At 43.4% G+C, this 13,542-nt stretch overlaps 1 protein-coding gene across 1 annotated transcript in view; it reads left to right on the forward strand.

The window, feature by feature from the left end:
• Positions 1-13,542, forward strand: part of BANP (BTG3 associated nuclear protein) — a 114,022-nt gene that overhangs the window by 14,810 nt on the left and 85,670 nt on the right. Inside the window, exon 5 of the mRNA XM_066557389.1 lies at positions 12,245-12,367. Within this exon, the coding sequence (XP_066413486.1) occupies positions 12,245-12,367 (123 nt within the window). The remainder of the gene's footprint in view (positions 1-12,244; positions 12,368-13,542) is intronic.

The raw sequence follows: 13,542 nt of genomic DNA on the forward strand, positions 1-13,542 counted from the left end.
TCCCTGAATGCCCTGTCTTTCATCCATAAATCCCTTTATCACTTGTTGATTGTTTCCAATTAAAGGCTGTTCCATGATACCAGCTCTGTATCCTTCCCTCTTCCCCATCCATCACAGAAGGCAGAGCTTCCCATCAGTTTGGGATAGGGATTTTCAGATTCTCCACAGGAATAGGATTCTCCAGCCTCCTTCTCCTCCTCCTGCCACCAAACTCACGCTGGGTTTGCTGCTGTAACAAAAAGTTGTGGTTATTAAAGGCTGTCAGGGAAGATGGTGCAGCACTGCCAGGAGAGTAGCTCTTGGGAAAAAATGGGAATAAATCCAGTAAATTCAGGATCCTGGCTGAGAATTTGGCCTGTGGGAATCCATGAGCTGGAGGTGCTGGTGGGTGGGGGCTGGCCTTGATTCTGCCCCTCAGGTGAGACCCCACCTGCAGAGCTGCCCCAGCACAGCAGGGACCTGGAGCTGCTGGACAGAGCCCAGAGGATGGAGGATGAGCAGAGGATGGAGCAGAAAGGCTGGCAGAGGTGGGATTGTTCACCTGGACAGGAGAAGCTTTGGGGTGACCTCAGTGTGGCCTTCCAGGACCTGAAAGAACTGCAGGAAAGATGGGGAAGGAGTTTGGACACGAGTTGGAGGGACAGGACCCAGGGAATGGCTCCCACTGCCAGAGGGCAGGGCTGGGTGGGATATTGGGAAGGAATTGTTCCCTGGGAGGGTGGGAGAGAGAAGCTGTGGCTGCCCCTGTGCAGGCACGGAGTTTGTGGTGATTGGAGTGGGGCTGGCCCAGCCCATCCCTAACTGGGCACAGTGTGAGGAGCAGGAGAGCAGCACTGGCAGCAACGAGCCATGGAATGCCCAGGGGTGCTGGGCAACCACCAGGGAGCAGAGGGCACCCAGGGGCAGGGCATGAACAGAGGGCACATAGGGGCAGGGCATGAACAGGAGGGAGCAGAGGGCACCCAGGGGCAGGGCATGAACAGAGGGCACCCAGGGGCAGGGCATGAACAGAGGGCACCCAGGGGCAGGGCATGAATGTGAGGGAACAGAGGGCACCTAGGGCAGGGCATGAATTTGAGGGGCACACAGGTGCAGGGCATGAACATCAGGGAGCAGAGGGCACACAGGATTAGGGCATGAATTTGAGGGGCACACAGGAGCAGGGCATGAACATCAGGGAGCAGAGGGCACCCAGGGGCAGGACATGAATGTGAGGGCACCCAGGGGCAGGGCATGAACAGGAGGGAGCAGAGGGCACCCGGGGGCAGGGCATGAATTTGAGGGCACACAGGAGTAGGGCATGAATGTGAGGGCACACAGGTGCAGGGCATGAACAGGGGGGAGCAGAGGGCACACAGGGGCAGGGCATGAATGTGAGGGCACACAGGGGCAGGACATGAACATCAGGGAGCAGAGGGCACACAGGAGCAGGGCACGAATGTGAGGGCACACAGGAGCAGGGCATGAATGTGAGGGCACACAGGAGCAGGGCACGAATGTGAGGGCACACAGGTGCAGGGCATGAATTTGAGGGCACACAGGTGCAGGGCATGAACAGGGGGGAGCAGAGGGCACACAGGAGCAGGGCATGAACATCAGGGGGGATAAGAGGCTGGGCTGAAGGACAGGAGGAGCAGCTGCTGCAGCCTTCTGAAGTGGCAGGGTGTTACTCTGTGGGGGCAGGCACCTGAAGCCTTCTGGTGAGGAATGGTGTTACTGTGGATGGGGAATGCTTCAAGCTTTCTGGAATTGTGTGCTGGTACTCTGTGTGTCATCAAATTTTAGAATTTTGTTTGGAATCACCAAGATTTTTAAAGACTACAGAAGAAGTGGAAGTAAAATTTGGATGTTTTTGAGTAAAATAATTTGGTGAAGTGAAATTTCAGTTTAGGGGGTGAGAATTTGAATTGTTTTCCATAATTTTGTGGATTGGGCCACAAAATTGTTGCTTTTCCACATCATGGTGTGTGCTGTGGCACCCCTGGAAGTGCCCAAGGCCAGGCTGGAGGTGTTCAGATGTAAATGGAGAAAATCCAGAGGTAAATGGAGCTCAGGTGTTTTCCTGGGCCTGGTTTTTTTTTGCTACAGTTAAAAAACAGACCACAAGCATCTGGTTCTGTTCCATATGTATTTGTGGATAATTGACAACAAGTATAGAGATAAAAACATTTCTTTTTTTGTCTTTAATGAGAGTGGGACAGTAGTAAATGGAACTGTAGATTAATTGCACTCAATTAATGAGCCAAAATCCATCCTGGTGTCCTTGAACAAAACTCGTTGGGGGTTGAACATTGGCTAATTAATGTGGCTAATTAATCCTCAGATGCAGTTTTGTACCAGATGGGATGTTTGAATTTGCTGTGGTTTTGTAGGTGTGGATCATTGAAATGTTTGCTTTACCATTGGATTTAATCAGCAGAACAATTGAATTGAATTTGGAGAACAAGACTTGTCCACCCACTTTGAAATTTGCCATTTGGCAAAGCCCCCTGGCTCCACATCCCCCAAATTCCAGAGCTGTGTTTCTGCTCATTGTTTCCTTGTTTGTAAGTGGGTTTGGGGTCAAATAATGCAAACTCGAGAGCTGAGATGATCTTAAATGAGGTTGTAAAGCAGAGGATGTGGTGTGGAATGAATTGTAGGGGGACTGTTCTAGATTTAGCAAAAATACTTTTGCTTCTCCATAAAACCTTTAGGAAAACAAACAAACCTAAAGAAATATAATCAAGGTATTGGTGTATAAACCCTAAAATAGCCAGAATTCTATTTTTTAAATTTATATATATCTATATATTTATTCTTTCTGTGAGTTACAAACCCCTTGGCCAACCTAATTGCGTTTTTATCAGGAGGATTTTTACTGATTATAATAAACTATCCCACTATGCTAATCCAGACTTTTAGAAGAAATAATAATTCCTCAGCCCTTATCAGTGAGCAGTGGCTGCTGAGTCTCTTCCCTGTGTTCACTGCAGTTGATATTATAACTCATTAGGGGATGTAAACCACTTTATATCCTTTTATTTCACTCAGTGATAAATAAATTAACATTGGGAACCTTCAGGATTTTTGCTGGTTTTAACTCAATTTAAGAGCTAATTGTTCCTTCTTGGAATTGCTTCTGAAGACCCTGAATTTGCAGGAAGATTTTAATTGATTTACTTGGCAACAAAGCATGGATTGAGGAGCAGAGGATCAGGCAGGGTGAAGGGTTTCTTTTCAAGGTGCAGGTCCACGAATCAGCCTGGAAAAACATTTCCCTGGTAGCAGATTCAGCCCTGGAGACAACCCAGCAGTGCCTGGGGCTGAGGAGGGAGTCAGGTACAGAGTCAGAAATTCGGGATGAGCTCTCAGGGTTTGATTTGGAGAACTTTGGAGTTGCCCAGGTTTGCAGGAAATTCTGCAGCAATCCAGGTTCATTTCTCCCTTATTTATCCTTGGCCTTTCCTGGGGCCCCACCCAGCAGCAAATGTGCAAAAAGTGAATTTTGGGAGGCTTGGACAGAGCCACAGCTGGACTTTTGTCCTTGTTGGGATGGAGGAATTCCCAACCTTTCCCTGTCTGTCAGCAGGCTCTGCCACGGGAGCAAATGTTTCTTTGGAATTCCATAAATAATTACCAACAATTCTTTAGAATATTTGGGTTCTGGGATTCTCCCAGGTGGAATTCTGTTTTCCTGGAGGATTGAGGAGGAAGGGGCTGCAGGAGAATGGCACAATTGTCTGGGGTCTGTTCTCTCCATGTTCATTTTGGTTACACTCCCTGTGGGGAAACAGAGTCATTATTGACAATGAGAAAATCATCATTAACACTTCGTGAATTAAAAAATCCTGTTTGGAATCACAAGATTTTTAAAGAAGAAGTGGAAGTAAAATTTGGATATTTTTGAGTAAAATAATTTGGTGAAGTGAATTTTCAGTTTAGGGGTGAGAATTTGAATGGTTTTTCATAATTTTGTGGATTGGGCCACAAAATTGTTGCTTTTCCAGCCTTTGGAGTCCCCTGTTTTCAGTTCTGATAAAGAGATCAAGGGGTTTCCACACATCATTTGTGTATGAACACTCTGTTTTCAGGTCGAGTTTGTGAATTGTGTTTTGTGTGGTTTTGTACATGAGGGAAGTCAGTGTTTGTCACCTTCGTGCCAGCACTGAGCAGTTTCAGCCTGCAGGAATTGTTGTGCCTTGGGATATGTGGTGAAAACCCCAAATTCCTTCTTGAGGTGTAGTAGAGAAGTTTCTCTGAAAATTACAGTTCTGTCCTGCGTTCAAAAATGGAGTTTATAAACAGAACAAATGAAATAAAGGCATTATTAGATTATCTGTCAGCTCCTTTTTCTTTATCCAGAGTTCTGTTGTTTCTTTGGCAGTGGAATGGAAAAAAAAAACAACCAAAAAACCTCCCAAAACTTGACATCTTTAATTCCTTGGAAAACACAGCAGTGCTTTCCAAAATCTCCTAATTTGTCACAAAACGTGTCAGCCTCAACCTCTTGAGGTTTAATTTTATTTTGCCTTTCTGGCCACATGGATTTCATGGAGAAGATTTCTGGGATCTGTTTGATTTATCAGCAACACCAGTTGATTATTGAAAACGAGTTGATTATTGAAAAAAAGGGCTGGGATTTTTATGAATTCCAAATTCCCCCAGGATTAGGAGGAAGTGGCCTCTTGCATTAACCAGCTCCCCCAGCAGAGTTCTTGTGGAATTTCACATTCCGGGAGTGTTGGATATTGGGGAGCCAAGGGCCCAGGATTTGTTGATAAATTGGAGGCAGTGTCTGACTTGCAGCATTTCAGGGGAAAGGTCAGTTATGGAATGAAACCAACGATTTACCATCACCCCTTCAGCTGGGTTTTACAGAGTTCAGCAATTCCTGCATGGATGGGGTGGAATTCATTTATACAGCTTCTCAGACTGACCAAGATTTGAACTGTGGATTCCTTCTCCCCGCTGCAGTTTCTCTAAAGTTAATGGTTTCTGATGAAATATCATTTCTGAGAGTCCAATAATTCAACTGAGAGCTGAGCAAGTAGCAGCTGATGATTTAGGGCTGAGAAAAGGATGGAAAAAGTGTGGTTTGGATCTTTTTAATTGCACTGGTGCTGTTTCAAATGTGCCTGTCAGGCTTAAACCACCAAAATGAACTTTTAAAAAGAGGTGGTTTTGAATTCTTAAAGAGAATTTGCACTGAAAATCAGATTTTAGGTAATAAAGCTCCTTCAGGTTTCAGATGTGTTACTAGGTTTGATATTTTACTTTTTTTGCTAGGAAATTGGGCATTTTCCCTGTTAACTTAGCTCAGGATAAATGTGAAACCCTTTAATTTGGGAGGTTTGCAGGATTGCTGTTCACCCTTAGCCACGTGTGGATAACAGGTGATTTATTGCCACTCAGCTGAAACACTTGCTTTGGGTCAGAGACCTCAGGGAATCCTTTTGGTTCTATTTAAAATCAACATCCTTTCATTGTAAGGGTGTCTGGGAAGGGAAAAAAAGAGGAATACATGGGAATCAAACAGGATTTGGATTTAGACACAGATTAGGGGGGCATTTGCCACTTTAATTACTGTCTAAGAACATTTAAAAATCAATTATAACCTATTAAAATGTGGGTTAAGCTGGCAAAATCCCAGCAATGACATGAATTCCTGGGAAGGCAGAACATTGAATTCCATGGCTCCATGAGCACAGCCAGGAGTATTATTATTGTTATTATTATTGAATATATAACACTAAATACATTAATAATATTAATATTACTATATAATAATATATAAGATATTATAATATATATGTTATATATTATTATTATTCCAAGAATAAACGGAAAGGTGCAGGAAGTGGGATTTGGTTCAGGCCTTTGTAGGGCTCATCTTTGCTTTCTGCCCAAAGAAACAATTAAAAAATTCTTACATTTAATAAAAGTAGGCAGGTTTTTACCTCATGGATGTTGTAAAATGGGATAATGTTCAGTGAAACTCTACAAATCTTTATCAGTGTGAAGCAGAGCACTGGGTTGTGAAAGTCTGTGTTACACACAATATATTTAATTTATTGAGCAGACCATAAACAGAAGGGGGCAGAAAAGCCTTATTTATCCTTTTGGGTTCCAGCCTGGCAGAATTTAAATATTTTGAATGGTGCAGACACTGGGAATTTGAAAATTCAGCAGTAAAAGCAGACCCTGGAAACTTTTCCTGTAGGTTGGGGAGTTAATTCTGCCAGTGCCAGAAAATAAATGAAGAGGAGAGCAGGTAATCAATTAGTGATTAAAGGGACAAGGTTTGGAAAGAACAGATATTTAGGTGGTGTCCCAGGATAATTTGTGTACCAGTTGAGAGCAGTTTAAAGCAGTGATTTTGTTTTTAAAAATTGTGAAAACGACCAGTCTTGCTTTGAGCAAATCATAGAATAATTGAAATTTCAAGTCATTTAAAGCACTCGAGTTTGAAAAGTAAATAATTTATTTCTTTCAGTGGGTTTGGAGGGCCCCAGTTTAACTTGAAGCAGGATGGAAAGGAGCAATAGAAGGATTCCCAAGGATGAACCACCCCTAAAGGTTGGAATTGCTGATCCTGGAGGTCTTTTCCACCCTTTGTGGCTCCAGAACCTCTCCCAGATCTCGCTGAGGTTGGAGCCCCTGATCCATCTGCTGTCCTTGGCAGCAGCTGCCCCTTAAATGCTGCATTTCCACCCCTAAAAACCCCTAAAAACCCTTGGAATGTCTTTTCCCCCCCTTTTTTTAGGAACTGTACATTTTTGCATATCTTGAGCTCCATCTCTTTGTTCCGTGAGCGGGAAATCTGCTCCCAATAACTCCTGAAATTGTGTTTTTCATACCAAGGGAAGAGCAGGATTTCTTTAGGGTGCCCTCAGGGGATCTGGAAATTTGAGATTTAATCCCTAATTTCATTCCAAGCGTCCTTGGAATGGCTGGAAGATGTCTGTGGTGGTGGCAAGGGCAGGGAGCTGGCTGGGAACTTGGAAAAGCAGAATTACCTGGTGGGAGTTATTTACAAACTCCCAGAAAGAGCTCAGGGGTGTTTACAGGAACCTGATAATTGTATTTATTTGTTACCTGGTGATCACTGAGGCTTCATTTCCTGTAATTAATATCTTGAAATCCAATTTATAGCACTGCCTCCTCCACCCCCAAGATTTGAGTGCTTAAATCTAAATTGAATTTAGTGCTTAAATCAGACTTCTACTGATACCAGAATTTGTCAGAAAATCAGGAAAACCATCTCAAAGTAACTAATTGTATAATGAAGGATTCCAAATCTTTCTCCTGATTCAAACTGTGTTTTCTAAACATGCAGAATTTCTATTTTAATCAATAATTTCACTCCTGGAACTTGCTGGGGGTCAGGGCAGCTGCCTCATTTCCCACTGAGCACAATCTCCACGTGCTGCAGTGCTGCTCCTTATCTGCCTCAGGAAGTTAAGGCTCAAAGAAGGGTAATAACTGTAAATTTCTTCCCAGACTGGCTGAAAACAAGATATCTCTGCTGTTGTATTTTTATGAGTACATTTATCTTCAAAAAGGGTGGTATTGACCTGCTGGTTATGGCATGACCTGGCCTTTTCTTGGCCATAATCAAAAGTAGAAGACTGATAATTAATGTAATTTCTAGCACTTTTCAATCCTGGTTATGTCACACGTTGCCTGGATGGGTATTTCCCCCCCTGTTTATTTCCCCCCCTGTTTATTTCCATTTTTCCTTTAAAAAAATTTTTTTTAAAAGCTTTTTTTCCCATTTTTATTTTTTAAAAAAATGATATATTTTCTATTTATTCCTTTTCTATTATATATTTTTTTTCATTTTTCTTGGGGTTTTTTCCTTGCTTTTTTGTTATTTTTCCTAGTTTTGTGTACTTCTTAAAAGCAAAGTGTTCCTTGTCCCTGTGTCACCACACTTAATTCTTACAGTTTCAGCTGTGTTCCAAATAAGAGATTTTAAAATTTTGTTGTATTTTTTTAAACCAAGATCTAAAATAATTTGTGTCCCCATCGAGGTGGTGGAAAATCCCTGGAGGAGCAAGCCTGGCTTGGGAACAGGAGGGTTTGAGTTGATGAACTCCTTGGAAATGGGTGTTGTCATTTTGGAGTTGGGTTCTCCAGGTGGGTTTAGCTTTTCTCAGAGCACAATAATCCCCAGGAGAGTTTAAATTAATTTTTTTAAATTTAATTTTAATCCAATTTTTAAAGCTGTTAATCTTAAAGCCAGTAATTGATGTTCTCCTGCCTCCAGCCAACCAGAGGCTCCTCTGTAGGTAAAGATAGATTTTGTAACTTGGAAAATCTCTGATTTGTACTGAGTTGAGTTGAAAATCCGACATTGACTGTGTTTAAATTGTTTGGATAAAGCAGCATTTGCTTTATCTTTTATTATAAATTGCTCCCAGGGCTCTCAGCTCCAGGAGTTTTTCCAGCCCTGCCTGCTGGACTTTGGCTTGACCTGTTCCAGGGCTGTTCCTGGGGTCTTTGCTCTGGGGCACGTCCAGAATCCAAAGAGAACTTTTAATCCTCAGCTCTCTGAAAATGATGGATGCCACTGCTGCTTTTTTGGCAGTTGCCTGTGCCTGGACCATGAATTTGGGGCTTGAAGTTTGAATTGTTGAGGTGCCTGTGCACAGTGTGCTTGTTGACAGGTTTGTTCATTTTGGAGCATCGACCCAAAGCCATTTCATGGATTCTGTGCCAGTTGGTGGCTTTTCTCTCTCCTCTTTGGATAGGGATCCTTAACTCTGTCAGCAGCAGGCAAAGGAAGCAGGTGGCCATCAGGAGGAAGGAGCATTGGGACATTATCTGCCTAAATAATGATGAAAAGATCTAAAAAGGGGCTGTTGTTAAGGATGAACATGAGTGTTAGTGCAAGATAAACTAGGGATAAAATAAGGAAAACAGCACATTGTACAAAAATATTTGTTATATTTAGATTTTCTCCCTTCTAGAGATAATTGTGATATTCTTCCACACATGAACTGTACATTTAAATTTTAATTTAAACTGGGAAATAGCAAAGTTCAAGGGCTCTTTTCCAGCCTGGCTTTCCCTTAGGCTGCAGAGTTTTCCAGCAGGAATTCCAGCTCCTCTTCCCATTAACACCTCTCCATGAGCTGATGCATGGGAGTGAGGACAAAGAGAAGAACCTGCCTGAAAATCTCACTCCAAGTCATTTTCAGTTTTTTAGAGAAACACTTTTGATCCCCATGGAAGAGAGAAATGTCAGTTCATTCCTTCTGCCTGATTTTTCTCTCTCTCCAAATGGAAAGCTCAGCTGGGAAGAGAAGGGGATGGTCCTGGCATTGCCAAAAGTTCTTTTCTGTCTCTGGCTGCACTCTGGGTGATTGGCAGGTTATTGGCAATGGGACCCCAGCCTTTAAGATGAATGATCAGATCTGACTCACACATTTTCCATACTGAAAATGACCTTTGCCAGCAATTTCCTTATGCAAAATATAGACTGGCCTTTTGTATTTAAAATAAATAAAAATCAAAGGCTAAATATGCAGTCATTAGTTGGTATGTTTATTTTTTAGGAATATTTTCACCTGTAATTTGACAGGTTATTCAGTAAACTGCATTAAAAAATTCCCAGATATCTGCAGGTTGCATGCATTTAAACTTTTTTAGAGAGTTGTGTCCAAGAAGAGGCAAATTGCTGCTCCAGTCTCTCCAAGTCCTAATGCCTGTGGGGAAATGAATATGTGAGCACAAATGGAAAGTTCTGGGGCTGTGCAGTCACTCTGGGTTTGTGAAACTCCCCTGACCCCTGGAATATTTTCCTTCCATCTTCCCCCTGAGTACTGGCAGCACTCAAAATTGCTTCCCTTGGGGTCTGAGGGAGTATCCACAGCTCTCCTCCTCCTCCTCCTCCTCCTCCTCCTCCTTTGTGTTCTCTGTGTTTTAGTACAGAGGGAATGGTTAAAGCAGTTTCATCTTCAGAAAGAGATGGAGAGATTGAAGAAAGGAATGGGAACAATCCAAGGATGCACTTAGCTTTAATGAATTTTAATGGATTTTTTTCAGCTTGGCCCAATATTTTGATTTTATGTAGAATTCCATTTTTTTATTTTGTGGCTATTCATCAGATTTCTAAATAAATCTGAAAACAGGGACTGGAACATCTCCAAGGGAAGCAAATTCTTTATCATCCTCCACAAGTCCCTGCCAGGAGGGTGCAGCCAGGTGGGAATTGGGCTCTGCTCCCAGGGAGCAGGGACAGGATGAGAGGGAGCAGCCTCAAGCTGCTCCTGGGGAGGTCCAGATTGGACATCAGAAAGAATTTCAAGCAAGTCCATAAAAATGAACATTCCTAAGACAAAGCAACCCCCCTCAATTCCTTATTTTATGCCAATTTTTAGTGCTAAGGCTTTTATTTTTTTCTTCAGATAGAAACTTAATAAGAGCAAAATGCTAAGGACTTTCTAAATGTAATTTTATTGCATTTATCTCTCCGGTTGAAATTAATTATTCAGAGTCTTCATTAAAAAGAAGCTTTGGTAAGTGACATTTTAAACAGGCCTTCAGAAGTGATTGCAAGGGAGATGCTGATAAAGAACAGTGTCTGAAAGGAAGTGTAAAATACTTGAACATTTTCAAGTGGGATGTGAGAACTTGCAGGGCAGCTCTCTGGATAATTTGGGCAATGTAATGAGCACACACACGATGCTGCTGGCCTGGGAGCTGCCAGCCCTGCCACATCTCCCTCTTTTATCAAGTGTTTGGTGAGGTTTTAAAATGTTTGGTGCAGAGAAAAGAGATGGAAGTTGTCTTTTTTTCAGAAATAAAAATGTGGGGGTTTTTCCCTTTTGACTGGAAGTGCCCTAAATCCTGATTCTCCAGAGAACAACAGGAAAGCACCAGAAGCCCCCATTTCTTTCTTTCTTTCTGAATTCTGAGCTCCATGTGCCCACGGGGAGCTCTGGCAGAGCCTGCCCTTGCCTGGGATGAGCCCAAATCTCCCAGAGCCTGCCCAGCTCTGCAGCCATGGGGTCCCTGAGGAATCCCAGCAGCACAGGCAGTCCCTGGCAGGGGGAGGCAGGGCATTGCAGCCTGGGGCTTTTGGAGCCAAAAAATCCGGGGTCAAGCATTTTGTTGGTGCCAAAATTGGGATCCATTCATCCTCAGCTCCATGACAGGGCCTTATCTTTCCTTGATGATGGATAATTTGGCACTTGAGGCTTACACAGACACGAGAATGTTCAAGTGTGTGTTCTGCTGCAGCTGAAGGAAGTGCACTTGCTATCACCAAAACTGGCTTAATTTGTGTTTCAGTAATTAGCCAGGGGAAAATAAATGACCCTCAGTCACGTTTGGGATGTTGGAGCAGTGACAACAAGAACAAGCTGTTTACTGTGGGGACAGCAAAGGGGAACTAAACCAACATTTCTCAGCCTCTGTCCTCCCTGAGCACAGCAGGAACAGTTTAAGTTTGAAATCCACACCTGGGAATATTGAGTGTGGTGTGGCAGTAATGTGAATAATCCCTGCAAACAGCTCAGGTGTCCAGCTGCATGTGGAGACAGTTGTTTGTTCCATATTTCCTTTTGTACTCCAGTGTCAATTTAGCCTGTCTCGAGTTTCCCTTCTCCATTGTCATCAGGAGTGATAAGAGAAGCTTTTTCTGGTTTCTCACACATGAAATGATTTTGGTGTTTGGATTTAGGCTTTTTAATGTGTGAAATCCACACAAGAAGTAGTTTAGTTTTGTTTTTATTTGGTTACAGTCTGGTCCTGTTTGCTCTGATGCTTCTTGTGCTGCTCATCTCCCCACCCTGGAGGACAACACATGCCCTTTAACCATGCTCATTGTCCACTTTTGCAATAAATCCTTTCAAATTCTCTTTTCCTAAGAATTATCCTACTGAAACTGATGCATTACCTTGTAAATTTGCCACAGTACCTCTGCAACCACTCAGATTCTCCCAGAAAGAATTTGGTGGAGCTGTGATTTACACACATCCCCCTGTGTGTCCTGAATTGATGAATTCCTTCTTGCTTCCCCAGGGGTCGTGGACTTTTATATAATTCCATAGGAGCCATCCATCCTCTGGGAAAATCAGAGTGCTCGAGGTGGTGCCGGTGTCAGCCTCGATGGATTGCCGGCGTCAGCGGTGCCGGGAGAGGGATGAGGCCCGGACCCTCCCTGGATTACTCAAACCAAAACCCTCTTCATGGATTATTTATAAGCTTTGCTCCTTTACATTCCTGTTCCCTCTGTGATTATTTGTTTCTGCAGTGTTGTCCCTCAGACCACGGTGATCCTCAACAACGACCGGCAGAACTCCATCGTGGCCAAGATGGTGGGGCAGGAGGAGCCTCTGAGCAGAGCAGCAGATTCCCTGGAGAACATCCTCAGCAAGTGAGTGCCATTCCCTGGAACCCTCCCTCCTTCCCTCCCTGGCCAGGGCCAGTCTCAAAGGCCAGTTTTTCCCTTCCATTTAAAGGGAAAAATGAGGAATCCTTGAGGTAATAATGGGGGAAAGATTGAACTTGGGCTTGGAAAGGTTCTCTTGCTTCCCCCTTGGTGGGAGAGAACATCCTGGAGGAGCTGGGATTATCTCTGGGTTAAGTTAAAGAAGGGTTTCCTATAGCTGTGGATTTTTACATGGATGCACTATCCCTTGGGAACAGGCCAAAATCCTGTATTTAACCAGCTGAAGGAGGAATATGCAGTCCAAGCAAAACTTGGACTATCTAAAGTGAATTTTAAACAAGCAGACCTGGGGATTCTGGGTGGAAAATGGTCGTAATTAATATATTTTTATAAATTACTGGGATATTTCTTTTGTTTTGCACATGGGGCCTAGACTTTTCCATTGAGGCAGATGTAGGAAGTTGATACCTAAGATTTTTTTATTCTTTCTGCTACGTGTGACACAAAGGGCACAGTCTTAACCTGCACAAAGGGAAATTTAGGTTGGATGTTAGGAGAAAGCATTTTACTGAAAGAGTGGTAAAGTATTGGATTCATCTGCCTGAGGAGGTGGTGGAGTCACCATCCCTGGATGTGTTTAAAAAGAGATTGGATGTGGCACTGGGTGCCATGGTTTAGTTGAGGTGGTGTTAGGGCATGGGTTGGACTTGATGATCTTTAAGGTCTCTTCCAACCTGGTGATCCTGTGTGATTTTTATTCTGCTGGATGGCTCCCAGTTCTACAGGAGCAGAGTGATTTAAAGGAGCTGATTTTATCCAACACATTTATTTTGTCAATTAGTGCTTTTAATTCCCTCAGAACAATGTGTGGGGCCATGAGCTGGACTGAGTGACACTGGAATCTGGATATTCCATGCTCACGTTCCTTCTGAGGGGTTGTTCTCTGGAGGTGACCTGCGTTGGTCCTCACAACAATGTGCAGGGCCACAGGCTGAATTCAGTAACGCTTCAATTTGGATATTCCATGCTCACATTTATGCTGAGGGGCTGTTCTCTGGAGCTGACCTCACAAGAATGTGCAGGGCCATGAGCTGAACTCGGTAACTCTGGAATTTGGATATTCCATGCTCACGTTCCTTCTGAGGCGCTGTTCCCTCCAG

Source organism: Molothrus aeneus, chromosome 11 (assembly GCF_037042795.1).
Source record: "Molothrus aeneus isolate 106 chromosome 11, BPBGC_Maene_1.0, whole genome shotgun sequence".
Classification (NCBI taxonomy): domain Eukaryota; kingdom Metazoa; phylum Chordata; class Aves; order Passeriformes; family Icteridae; genus Molothrus; species Molothrus aeneus.